General features: G+C 33.3%; 1 protein-coding gene across 1 annotated transcript in view; it reads right to left on the reverse strand.

Moving 5' to 3' along the window:
- LOC108360184 (zinc finger protein 492-like) overlaps nucleotides 1-10,947 on the reverse strand; it is a 14,263-nt gene extending 3,316 nt beyond the window's left edge. Inside the window, exons 1-3 of the mRNA XM_017612371.1 lie at nucleotides 10,488-10,947; nucleotides 10,296-10,433; nucleotides 9,757-10,236 (exon numbers count right to left, since the gene is read on the reverse strand). Of these exons, the coding sequence (XP_017467860.1) occupies nucleotides 9,757-10,236; nucleotides 10,296-10,433; nucleotides 10,488-10,796 (927 nt within the window). The 5' untranslated portion in view covers nucleotides 10,797-10,947. The remainder of the gene's footprint in view (nucleotides 1-9,756; nucleotides 10,237-10,295; nucleotides 10,434-10,487) is intronic.
- Nucleotides 10,948-13,926: the final 2,979 nt, after the last annotated feature.

The raw sequence follows: 13,926 nt of genomic DNA on the forward strand, positions 1-13,926 counted from the left end.
CGCGAACCTCTTATCAACGGACATTAAGATTTCTTTTCATAACAAATCAAACAAAAACCTCCGTTGAGCGGACGCGAACTCCTCATAGGCGGACTATTAAATGGAAAAGGGGGACTTCCCGCATAAAATGTGATTTTTATGCACACATTTAGTTTGGTTTGCGCAGTGGTTTAGGTTCGTTATTTGAATTATCAGAAACCCTTGGGGAATCCAATTCCAATTCTGATGATAATAGATAATAATGAATACATGGATCGAAAATTTAGACTTTGGTTGGATTTTGTTACTGATAAAAACATGAAAACTATTGATGAAAAAAGTACTGACACTGAAAAAAATTAAAAATAAAACTTACGTCAATCGACAATTTGCCAGTTTTTTATGTAATGAATCTATGGTTTTATGTAGTTTATGGACTAAAATGTAATATTAATTTTTATTTTGTTATTACTTAATACATATGTACTTACGCACATAAATGAAATATGCACTTTTGAAAAAATACATGCACATTTTTGTTTGAACGATGTAATATCAATATATTTTATTCAAATAGGAAATAGTGACTATTCAATTAATTAAAACATTAAAAAGTCCTAAAATAAGCTTCCCTTCCATTGAGCGGACATCTCTCTTGGGCGGCCGCCCAAAGGAGGTTTCACTGTATTTAATACTTGCGCCGGGTATTTAATGTTCGGCTCCACCCGAACTTAGACTTTCTTACTTGTTTTAGGATATTATTTATTTTTCCTAAAAATATTTATTTCCGTGTTCGTGTCAACCACTTCATACAATTTTCTTTGAAGATCCGTAAAAAAACCGTTACAGAAATAAGATACTCCTTAAGATTTCGTTACCATTTCGGGAACTTTGGTTTGCAGGGAAATTGTTCAAAATTGTTGCTGTTTAGGATTGAAAATAGGTCCATTCAATAACTTTTCCAGTAAGTACTTGCAGCGAGAGCGTAAATGAAAAATTGAGAGCAAAAGAAAATTTTCAGAAAAAGTTATTGAACGCAAAACTAGTAAAAACTTGCACTTAAGCCATTTTGACACTTTCTGACGGTTAAGTTTTGGCGCGCAATTATCTTTTTAATTGGAAATACTTCCCATCGCCATAAAAATAAAAAAATATACAATAGATTTAAATTTTACATCCATATTTTCATTTCACTAATTATGTTTCATCAAATTATCCTCTTAAACAGTTTGTTTACATTTGAATTTGAAATATAACCTTACTTTTTGACTCCTGCAAATTCCTGCTAGTAAAATTATTACTTGCAAGAATTTGCAGCTCTCGGGTTGTTACGCTCTCGAATTCGCTCTCTCTTGCAAATATTTTGGGTTATTGAATGCATTTCCAGTAAAAACTTGCAAGTACTAGTAACAATTCGTATCAATTTTTTGATATTGAATGGACCTAATAAGAATGTGTGTGTGAGTTTGTGTTTCAAATTTTAAAATTAAATTGCTTGCACACGTCAAAAATGCTAAAGGTGCTCAGCGGTTCTACCTTTCTATATTTTTATCATGCTAGCCACCATGATTCAATAATTTTTAGAAGGTAGTTTCACTTCTTATCCGCCATGTTAGCTATCTGACAGAAAACGTGTTTCGTATTTTTTGTTGTACCCATACTGTGTTGTACTATGGTTGTACCAACTTTTCCAAAAAATCCTGCTTTTGACGTTGGAAAAATAAAACAAAGGAAAGCCCAACATACACTGATAATCAAAACCGAGTGCATGTATGTATATTTTTTAATAATAAGCGGATTGCTTTGAAATTTTCAGCAATTGTTCCTTATTATCCAAGGAATAAAGCCCAGTATTCAGAAAAGCTAAGCTTAAACAAGAAACAAGTGATTCACAACAAAAACGTAAGGCAACTCTATTCAATCAGTTTTGATCTTTTCTGTTTGGGGATTTTCGAAGGTTGATACCAACAGGATTGTGGAGGCTCGCCTGTTTGTAATTGCGGTTTTCATACTTCCGAGAATGTTCTCTACTGGGTTTTCTATGATTTCGCCTGGAATATCATCCCATTATAATTTTACTCGCCTCCAAAGCACTTCCATGTTACTCGGAGCTCGCTTGTGCTATGTTAATCCTCTCTTGACCACAGCGCTCAATTTTTCGATGGCTTTGAGGTCTGGAATTTGTGCTTATCACTGCATTACGTGAAAATTTTGCTCAAGCAGCTGGTGGTGTCGAATATTTTCAGAATTCTTTAGATCACCATCCTGCCGGCAAATGACTTCGAACAGCACAAAGTCCAGATCTCAACGCCATCGCAGTGGTCAATAGAAGATTTGCATAGCACAAGCGAGAACCGAGTAACATGGAAGTACTTTGGATGCGAGTAAAATTATAATACAGAGCATTTTCGGACGTATGAAAACTGAAATTAAAAACAGGGGAGTCTCCACAATCTTGCTGGTATCAACCAGAGCTGTGTAAGTGTGAAACCATTTTCAATTTTAAATCAACAATTTTTTTTTAATTCTGTTTTCATTACTTATTCCTCGCTTAAGATTGAGGTTTATAATTTTAAATTTTCCATTCACTCAAAGCAAACATCACATCAACATATTCATCGCAAGATTGAAAAAACCAATGTCAAATCAAAAAAGGTTTAACACTGAATGAGTATTGAAAAGGCTGCAACCTTTTATGTGTGTAATCATTCAATATAATTAGTGCAAAGACGCCCTGGTAAACAACTTTTTGATAAAAAGGCAGATTTTTGACAATTGCTTAATGGTAAAAATTCGAAGCGGCGTTACCCAATTTAAGTTTTTTGGTAGAGGGGATTCTATATCATAAATTTGGGATTATATATAAAACAGTTGAATTAACATTTACCTTTTAAAAATAATTCCTATCTTATCTTAAAAATGTTTAAATTTTATATTAAATTCGATAACCACTCCGCAAAAACATTACATTTAGGCAGGGACCAAAAATAACTGTTATCCCGAATTTACAAATTGAAAACGTTGCCCAAATTCTGAAATTTAACGAAAACGTTGTTTCATAACAGTTATTAGATGAAAAATATTTTTTATTTCGCCGATAAGAGTTATAACCCAACGTTTATTTTTTACGTGGTTTAATAACAGTTATCGCCCACCGTTTATTTTTACGTTGTTTGACAACAATTATTACCCAACGTTTATCTTTTACGTTGCTTGATAACAGTTATTGTCCAACGTTTATTTTTTACGTTGTCTGATAAACGTTGAAAGATAAGGATAAGGACGAAAATGGAGATGGAAAAGAAGATAAAGATGATGAAAATAAAAATGGAGTAGTGAAATAACTGTTATCAGACAACGCAAAAATAAACGTTGGGTAATAAATTGTATCAAGCAACGTAAAAAATAAACGCTGGGAAATAACTCTTATTGGCGACGGAAAACATATTTATCCTGGATAACAGTTATCAGGCAACGTAAAAAGTGAACGCGAAAGCGAAAATAAAAAATATTTCTCATCTAATAAAACTATATCCAGGGACGGTAATCATTATGAGTAAAGTATTTTAAATCAGCATTTAATCATTATTTTATGATTCTTGTTTTTCGCTTAAAAATAATAATTATTATTGAGTTTTATTTTTTCGCTCAACGAAAATAATTTTTTTTTTGATTTTTATTTTTTCCATCTCAAATAATGACTATTTTATGGTTCTATTTTTTCGCTCAGAGATAATCATTATTTTTGAGTTTTATTTTTCCACTTAAAAATAATGACAATTTACAAAATTGAAAACGCCATACATACACAAATTACTGAAATTTTGACCTAATTATTTTGAGACTTATTCCTTTTATTAAAGCGTCGCTACTGCTGAAAAGGAAACGGCGGAAATCACACTGGTAATGCTTTTGAGATTTTTATATGATCATATTCTTAAGTGAAAAAAATAAAACTCAATAATTACACAGGTTTACAAAAAAAAGCTTATGCATATTAAACCAAACCTATATATCCCTATGTTATTCGACACGCTGAATGCGAATCCGAAGTCCGTTAGTCTCCACCACGTCAGGTTCGTGGTCAATTGAAGGTCAAGTAGGGAAAAATTCATTGAATAAACCTGAACATTCATATATATAAGGTTTTACATTCGCTGAACCCGAATCCTAGGTCCGTTAACCTCCATAATGTCAGCTTCGAGGTCATTTGAAGGTAAAATAAGACATAAAATTTATTCAATAAAAAAAAAAAATAAAAAATGTTTTTGTTGTCACTGAAACCGAGTATGGAGGTCTCTTGATTCCTCAAGGTCATCTGGAGGTCATGCCAAGGTCATCCCAATCTCAATTTCCGATGAATTTTATTGAATTTTCAGGTTTATTCAATGAATTTTTCCCTACTTGACCTTCAAATGACCACGAACCTGACGAGATGGAGGCTACCGGACCTCGGATTCGCATTCAGCATGCCGAATAACATAGGGATATATAGGTTTGGTTTAATATGCATACACGTTTTTTTTCGTAAACCTGTGTTATCTTTGAGCGAAAAATTTAAAAATTATACAATCATCATTATTTTTGATCGATAAAACAAAGATAAAGCAATAATAATTTCCTGAAGTCTAGAAAAAAGAAGTCTGATGACGAGATGTGGTGATCTCCGAAATAGCTGCTATAACTTCTACCGCTTAGACTTTGTTGCTTTTTCAATTTTTCCTAATAAACAATCGTGGTACAAAGCTCAATAAAAATATTAAAAATAATAATTTCCTTTGAGCGAAAATATAAAGCTCAAGTATTATTATTTGAAATCTTTATTGATTAAACTCGAAATATAAAACTCATTGTAAATTCCAGTAGGACGTACGAACACAAATATGTGTGTATAGTTTAAATTGTTCAATTGTTAATTATGATTATTTTCCATCTCTGCTTATTACTGGTATGCCCCAGCATTTAGGTTAATAAAATTTTAGTGAACATATCTTAATGTCTTTATGCCATCTGATTATTTCACAATGTAGCTAGCCAGGACTATTATAGTTTTCTACATCGGATGCGATTGTTTCTGATATAATTCGAACACTGAAATTACAAATTTCGATGTGTAATTTAATGCAATTTAGGGGACTCACAATTCGGTGTTAGGCGTCGTAATGTCTTAGAGTCTTAAAATTGTTCGATCTAAAGTAACGGTTAAAAGTGTTTTGAAATATTCGTTGGGTATAATAAGAGCCAATAATATATTTCCTACAAGTTTAAAAACATTTTGGAAATGTTACAAAACGCCTAAAGAGGTTTTAGCCGTTATTTTACGTTTCAAAAATTTTAAGACTTAAGAATCCTCTGCATGTGTTTGAACATTTAACTATGTATATCGTTGCTTATTTGGGTAAAATTAAAATATATTTCACTGTTCAATATTGGAGTTGGTGTGAAACAAAATTTACGATTTATTGTTAGTATGCAAATGAGAACAACAATTATCAACTTATTAGAGCATTAGCCTTATTTCTTTAAAAAACAAAGACATTTTGCTTGGTTAAATTTCAATTCTAAGAAGAAAATGTTCTTAACAGGCTAACCTAATATTCGCGGCTTGCGTTTTGGTACGCACGCCGTCGAATTTGTTTTTTTGCGTCACCCGAAATTGGCTTGCGTGCGTTTGCATTTGATTTCATTGAGCGAAACGTCAAATCAAAATGTCACGCAGAACAAAAATTGGAAATTGAGTTAGCTTCATACGCACGCCGTTCAATTTCGGTTGGTCCCATACAAGTTGTATGTGCATGAGAAATTTTTGACAGTAAATTGGCGGCGTGCGTGAATATTAGGTTAGCCTGTAAACACACAAAAAATTAATAATAAAATTTGAAGGATTTTAGACACTGCGTATCATGACACAAAAAAGAAGTTAGTTTCAATAAACAACTTTTGACAGATAATAAAATTTTTTGAAGTTTCATAAATTGTGAGTATTATCAACGGCCTTGCCTCTTTGATAATATTAAGGCACTAAATCGGAGAATTTTCTTTCGCATATTTATACCAATGTAATAATATTTCAAATCAAAAACCATTATCAGTGCTTGGTAATTTTTTACTTACGCACTATTTTTATTAAAACTATATAAAATATAAACTATTAAATAAGACTTCATCGTAATTGTTCGTTTTATTTTATAATAAAAACCACGCGCGCATTAATTTGTTATTTTTTCGTTTTCTTATTTTGAATGCAATCTTGCGATTTAAAAATCGAATTCTAAAGAAAGTACTTCCGAAATAAAACCTTTTTATATTTTGGTTCAAATTTAGTTTTAAATTTATCATCAAATTTTGAAAAAAAAATTAGGCTTTGTGATTAGCGTAATGCCATTAACTTTCACAAATTTTAAATTTAAAATGCAAATCCGCGTATCAAGATAATGCAAAACCGCGTATGTGAGGTTGCATAAGTTATTTTTTAGAGAGTAAAAACACTCATATTTAAAAATGGTTCTCTTTTTTACAAAGAAATCGCATTTCAGGACGAATGGATAAGGTTTGAGCCAAGAGCTTGTATGAGCAAATCCAATTTTTGGCAAAAAATGTCAGTTACGCGGTTTTGCACAACGACGATACGCGGTTTGGTACTTTAAACGACAATATGTAAGTATACACTTTCTTCATGCGTTCTGAAACCTAGTCGTCAATCCCATTTTCGAAATTATGTAGCCGGCATAATTTTCAAGTCTATAAAATAAAATCTTCTGCTTAAAAAAGAATATGTCTTCTAGTGATCAGGTAGCATGAATTTGATGAAATGTCATAATTTTATTAAAAGTCAAATGGTTAACAACAACAACGAATGTCATTAAATGAAACTACCTTCTTGTTTGTATCATGCTGCGTATGGTAGCATGAAATGTCACAATCTGCTTAATTGTCAGGTTGTTTTTTTGTATCATGGAAACACATAGCAACTGATTTCATACTTACAGTGGGATAAACTTCAAGACCTCAAATAAAAATTAGTTAAATTTAGTTATGATTTAATTTTAAATTTTCGTTTGGAATAATTTTATAAACTAATCTATTAAGAGATATTTTTTGAATATTACCGTACATCCGATATCTATTAAAATTTTGACATCCCCACTTCTTGAAAAAGAAGTTCAAGATACAAGTTTATGATCAAAAAATAATTTAAACTCTAAAAGTCTCCTAATATGTATTGAACTTAAAATATAAACATTTTTATATTATGTAGATTTAAGCTAAAGACGAATATGGGAAATTTTGTCTACCACAAAAGCAGAATTTTGAAATACGAAAATGCGTAAAGTAGATTTTTGTGAAACATAATTTCAAAATATGGGACTTTCGACATCAGAATTCTGTAAAAGAATTGAAAAGAACCGAATTTTGCTCGAGAAGGATTTTTTTTTTATTTTTCAGAATTTTGCGATGTTGAATTTTTAAGTGCAGCGTAATGAGACGCTCCCTTGTTATACAGTAAGGCGGGTCACGAAAAAAAGTTTAGCCTGTGTCGGTTTTGTTTGAACACTTATGTATGTCAAACAGTGGTAATTGCCTATTGCATCGCATTCCACGTACATATCGTCGTTTAAATTACAAAAACCGCATATCAACAAAATGCAAAACCGCGTATCAAGATAATGCAAAACCGCGTATGTGAGGTTGCATAAATTATTTTCTAAAAAGTAACGCGGTTTTGTACTTTAAACGACGATATGTATGTATGTATCAGTCTTCGAATCCACTTTATTTAATATATTAGTATTTGGCCGACTACGAACGGTGATTGTATTTTTAGGAGAAGCTGTTTTCCATAGCTGAATACACTCGGTGGTTTGCCATAGACTGACGAGGGGTGACCGCTATTAGACAACTTTTTCCTATCTAGTACATATCTGTGTATGGAATAGTAGCTTATATCGAGAAGCTGGCTTAGTATAATGCGGCATCCCTTTTATCCTTTAAACGACAAGAAATTTTTTTATGAGACTTAACTATTGACTTGCTAGTATGGGAACTATTTTGTGCACGTTAATTTGCCAAATTCTTCAACGGCACGGTGCCAGTGAGTCATTCGCAATCGAATGCTACGAATGCCGCATTATAATAAAGCCAGCCTTTCGACATAAGCTACTATTCCATATATGAACACAGATACATATCGTCGCCTGGGTAAAAGATTGTCGTATGTTGATTTCGGCAGGTTGTGGGAAATCGCGATTGAAGTTTGGAATGCAATTTCTCAAAAACGCGAAGATAGATATTCTCCAAAGTCTCTGAAAATGTTACTAGTTCACAAAATTCTTAAATTATTTAATTTTTTATGTTTAATGTTAATTAGCTTTGAGTTTATGAAGGATTTTCTTTAGTAAAATTTTGTCGTAAGCGTCATTTGTCCAAAATTTGGCAGCCACTTTATATGAAATACGACAAAATGTGATCAAAATTTCTACTAAATTAACGACACTTTTTACTCAATATCTCGGAAACTAAAGGAGATATCCAAAAATGGAGAACGTCGTTTTTAAGATATTGATTAGTTTAATATGGCTGCATCACTAACTAAATTTTTACTAAATTATAGAAAAAATTGTAGTCAATATCTTTGAAACTAAAGGAGATATCTGAAAACTGATAACACCAATCGAAAGACCTTATTTGAAAATATATAACTCCATCTATAACTAAAAATCGTCAAAATTGCGCTTACGACAATCTTTTACCCAGGCGACGATATGTATATAAAAATGGAGCAACTTATTATGTCACAATATTTTTATTTATTTATTATCTTAAATTTCCAATTTTGAGAAGTGGAGAATATCAAAATTTAATTTTGTTATCAATTGATTTGATAACGATTTTTTTGACAATTTTGTACAGTGTGATTTAAGTATTATTATTATCTTCTTTTTGGTTGTATTATAATTATAGCGTAATTCCTCGGAAACGCGAAAAAACATCTTTCATACAACGGCCTAAAAATTTTTCAGGTTAAGCTGTTGTGAGTGATCGCGAATGGACCACCCGCACCGTTTATCTGATTTATTTAGGTGCACACAGAAAACTCCTACAAAATATGTAAAATTGAAGAACGTATGTACGTATTTACGAAATATGTATCTGGTGTTCAGGTAAATCCCAACTAAACCACACAACTCCGCACTTAGCGAAATGCAGTTTGAAGAAAAAATCATTACCTGTTACAATACTAAAACGAACGAAATCCTGTGCTCTATTTCCGTAAATATTTCTAAAGCGTACTAATTATTAGTAGAAAATAAACTAAATTTAGGTAGAACGCTGCTGCAATATTGCATATATATACTTCAGGCTAAAAAGGCTCACAAGTAAATTTTTTTCATCTTTGCAAGGTCGTAGTAAAACTAACGCTTAGTTATTATTTAATTATTGCTGCAAAATTTTTGCTCATTCTGCGCTACTGCGCGGGAATTAACTGCAGTTGATCTGGATTTGGTCCGCGTTAATCCGAATCAACGCTGCCGTCTGTTTAAGCTTTAAATAACGTATACATATCGCACACCGTTTTCAAAAGAGTCACAACTCAAAATTTGGCATTTTTGTGATAATGCGCTAAAAATGTACACAGAGCTTTTATTTAACTTTCAGCAAAAGCTGGAGCAAATTTTTGTTATAATCTGTTAAAAAAAACATAAAGTAGTCGCCTTTGCCGATGTTTCTGTTATTTTTTTCTGAAAAACTTGACACCTCTGGAAAAAGATAACTCACCCTTTTTCGATTTAAACGCTGCTCTAGGCGGTTATCTCCACTTTTCTTTTCATTCTTCAAGAGAAACCTCATTGCTTCAAAATAATAAAGCTGCGATTTCATCTTTGGTGATAGTTGTTTCGACTCCCGTCGAAAAGTAGCCCGTAGTTTAAATATTTTCTGTCTCACATCATCTTTTGTGGCATTAGGATACCTCTCTCTATATTTGGCAAGCAAGCTATCATATTGTTGACTTCTTATCAATCTGTCGGTATAAGCAGGACATTTTGAATCCCATAACGCTCCTAATGAATGATAGACTTCAATAAGTTCGATGATGAACGTTCGGTGTTCATTATTTTCAATCAATTTTTTTTCTCTGTTACATTTTGATAATCTAGTTTCATCTTCTGAATCTATTATGTCACTTTCCACTTCGGGTTCGCTCTCATATTTGAACTTTTCTGATACGACAGGAGCTTTAGCGCCGTCCGAGTGTTGCTACAATAAAATTGAATTATGAATTAAATTAGTTTTACTTTACTGTAAATGACATTTACACTTTCTTTGTTATCTTCGCTTATGTACTCCTTATTCGAAATAACTTCTTTGGGCTCTACGGAATTGTTATTTTCGTTTGTATCCACTTCAATTTCAACTCTTTCAAAGTCCCTTAAAACATAGTCCGTGTCCTCTGTCTGTAAAATTTGAGCTTGCTATCACAGTCTCGAAACTAATTATTGCTTATGTACCTTTCCACATTCCGGATTAGCTTCTATTTCCATTTCATCGTCTACTAGATTTTGAAGAATTTCTTTAGAGTCCTCTTCGAAATTTGGATAGTGTTCTCTCGGGCTTTGATCAAAATTTTTTAGAGTTATTTCAGGGAGATGATCTTCGTACATATGTTGCATGAAATTCTCTAATTCCAGAAATGAATAGTCACAAAACTCGCAGTTCAAGTAAAACTCTTTCTTCCCCAATGACAACATTGTGGTAATTTCGCCACATTTTTTTAGACCTTCACATTCAATTATTTTCTTTTCGAAGCCCAATGCCATTTTGAGCTCTTAATTTTGAAACTTACAGCAAAATCGTCATAAAAACCCTATTTGAGTAGCATTAATGGCACACACATTAAATCACCGTGTATTAAATAGAACAATTGTTTTTATTCACTAGATATGGTCCACACATATCGATCAATGCGTTTGTTTAAATTTAATCGATATCTTTTATACGTCAAGAGCGGAATAGACGACTTAATTGACTGGACAAATTTACTCGGAGGTTACAGGTATCAAGAAAAACAAAGCAAGTCGCACGCACAATTTAACAACTTGAACGTCGACTTGATATCAATTTTTCCTTTCGATTGGGCTATTTCACACTAGAATGACAGAACAATTATTCTCACGGTTTCAAACTGGATGAAAAAAAGCAGAATAAAATGAGTATACGTACAGGACGTTTGAATGTATTTGTAAGTTCTGCGCTTGAAAGTTGCGTAGCGGCATTTTCGTAGTTGCGTAAGTGTTAGTGCGCTGCAGCAGAACTACCACTTTAATGCGGGGTAGAAGCTGGAACAACTTTTTGAGAAACTTTACCTCACCGCACTGCCTCTCTTGCCTACAAACAGAGTTGTTCTGGTGGCAGAAATGTTCCAGTGTGAAACCCACCATTCGTGAGACAACTTGAAAGTCAAGTCGAACAGCCGTTAGTCTGTTCCAGTACCACAAAAGGAAATTATCCTTAAATTCGGTCCAAATTTGAAAAAAAAATAAATAAAAATGAGGCCCTATAGAGAAGCTTTTTACGATTCTAAAAGTAACAATTTCACTAGCCACATGAGCTAATGGAATTTTATTCACCTCATAATAATAATAGATTGGCGCTTACACATATGTTAGTGTTTGGCCGAGCTTCTCCACCGAATTGTGGCGTGCGCCTTGATGTTGTCACACAAAGCGGAGGGACCTACAGTTTTACGCCGACTCCAAACGGCGATTGCATTTTTATGAGAAGCTGTTTTTCATGGCAGAAATACATTCGGAGGTTTGTCATTGCCTGCCGAGGAACGACCGCTGTTAAGAAAAAACCTTTTTCTATATTTTTTGCGATGTTGCTTTGACCAGGGTTTGAACCCAGGCGTTGCGGAGTGGAAGCGCGCACTGCTTACCACTACACCACCTCATAATTCTTAAAAATTTACTCGCAGCGAACATCGGCTGTATGCCAATCGGTAACGTTTTTTCTCCGTAGTGAGGCGAGGTAAAAAAATTTACTACGGGTACAAATAAATTGAATTTTATTGTGCCAAATGCAAAGTAAAATTTTGACAGTTCAAACATACCAAACAAACACTCGTGCGGAAGCTCTATTTTTGTGTGGTGCTGAAATTGTTCAAATTTATATTTTTTTAGCAACTTGCAAGTAGCATACGCTTTTTGTGCTTCTTTCAGCTTCCATTTTGATTTTCACTCTTTATTACCGTCAAACAGAACTGTGCATACATATTTATACGCTGACAAAATGTTACCTAGCTCCATGAGCTGGTAACATTTTGACGTTCGTATTCACCACGAGAAATGTAAAATTTTTAGTTTCAGCCGTCAAAATTTCCTATTTTCTATCAATTGGCTCGGGTTTTTATACCATGAACCAATGACTAGAATGACGTTATTTGATTCATGCTTTGTTAGGGTGTTCTTACACGTATGTATTTGCAACTGTATGGCTATCCGCACACTTGTCGTCCAATCATAGTTGCGTTATCGTCTCGCCCTGAAATTTTGAGCAGAGCACATGCATTTCAGAGGAGATCTGCACACTTGTCGTTATCGGCTAGTTATTGGCAAATCGTAGAAGATGCAGACACGGATAAGTACGGCACTGTCGTTTGCTAATCGTTGTGCATCAAAGGAGATCTGCACACTTGTCGTTATCGGCTAGTTATCGGCAAATCGTAGAAGATGCAGACACGGATAAGTACGGCACTGTCGTTTGCTAATCGTTGTGCACGCATTGTTTGTTTACATTTTATGGGGGAAAATTAGTGAGAAAGTTAATATTTGCATTAAAATTGCATAAAAATTAGTATTTTTTGCATTAAATCTGTGGAAATTATTAAAAATTGAATAATTGCTTTAAAATTCAATAAATGTGAGCGATTTAACTATAAAATATGCCGCAATTGTAAAAAGTCTCTATGCGCATGCACAAAACACATTTCAGGAAAAGAAAAGAAGAGATATGAAAAATTATGTCTAGAATTGTTGCAGCACAGTCTATATTTTAAAAATTACAGGTTTTTGTAAATATTTCGCGAAAATATCTACGAGAAAAACAGAAAATACCTGCTGCTGCTAATATCACGACCGAGTGTGCGAAAGTGTAATCGTTGCATCATGATTGTGACGATGAAGCAACTGTGATTGGACGACCAATGTGCAGAAAGCCTAAATGTGACTTTTTCAATACATATGTAATTGCGCGTGTCTTTCAAATTAACTATTTAAAAATACGTTCTTTGAAATTAACTAACCTCAGATGATTCTACCTATGTGTCAAATGAAACTACAAACATTTCTATTTCATATGTACGTGCATCTGCTTTGTACAGAAATAAATCTTATTTGCTTTTACACGATATGTTGGCATTTCCATATGTAAAAAGTTGCATGTACACATGCAAATACATATCGCGTAAGAACACCTTTATACCATGTTCTGACCGACATCGAAAACATTTTTTCGTTGCTAAAACTGGTTTTCGACCTAAAACTTTCGTTGTCGGTCAGAACACGGTATTATATCATGTTCTGACCGACAACGAAAACACTATGAAAGCGAGTTTTGGGATTGTGGGCTGAACGCTGTTCACACTGGTTATTAGTGTTTTCGTTGACATTTCTTACATCTTTTGATAACAGCTTCGCTACACAAAAACCAAACCAAAACACTTTTCCTTCATTTTATTTTCATTTACAACCTTTAACTTTCATTATTTTACTTTGGCCAGTCAATTAACAATAAATCCGAAATGGCGTATTAAAGATGATAAAATATGAAGACACCGATTGGAATGATTGGAACGTGAGTTTTAGCAGAGCTCTCATATACCTGTGCTCGCACTCATGGCAACTCTAGGAGGTTCTTCCATCTGTCGTAAATTCTCTCATTCTCTCGCTG

Source organism: Rhagoletis zephyria, unplaced genomic scaffold (genome assembly GCF_001687245.7).
Source record: "Rhagoletis zephyria isolate East Lansing unplaced genomic scaffold, Rhagoletis_zephyria_1.1 Rzeph_scaffold_00533, whole genome shotgun sequence".
NCBI classification, from domain to species: domain Eukaryota; kingdom Metazoa; phylum Arthropoda; class Insecta; order Diptera; family Tephritidae; genus Rhagoletis; species Rhagoletis zephyria.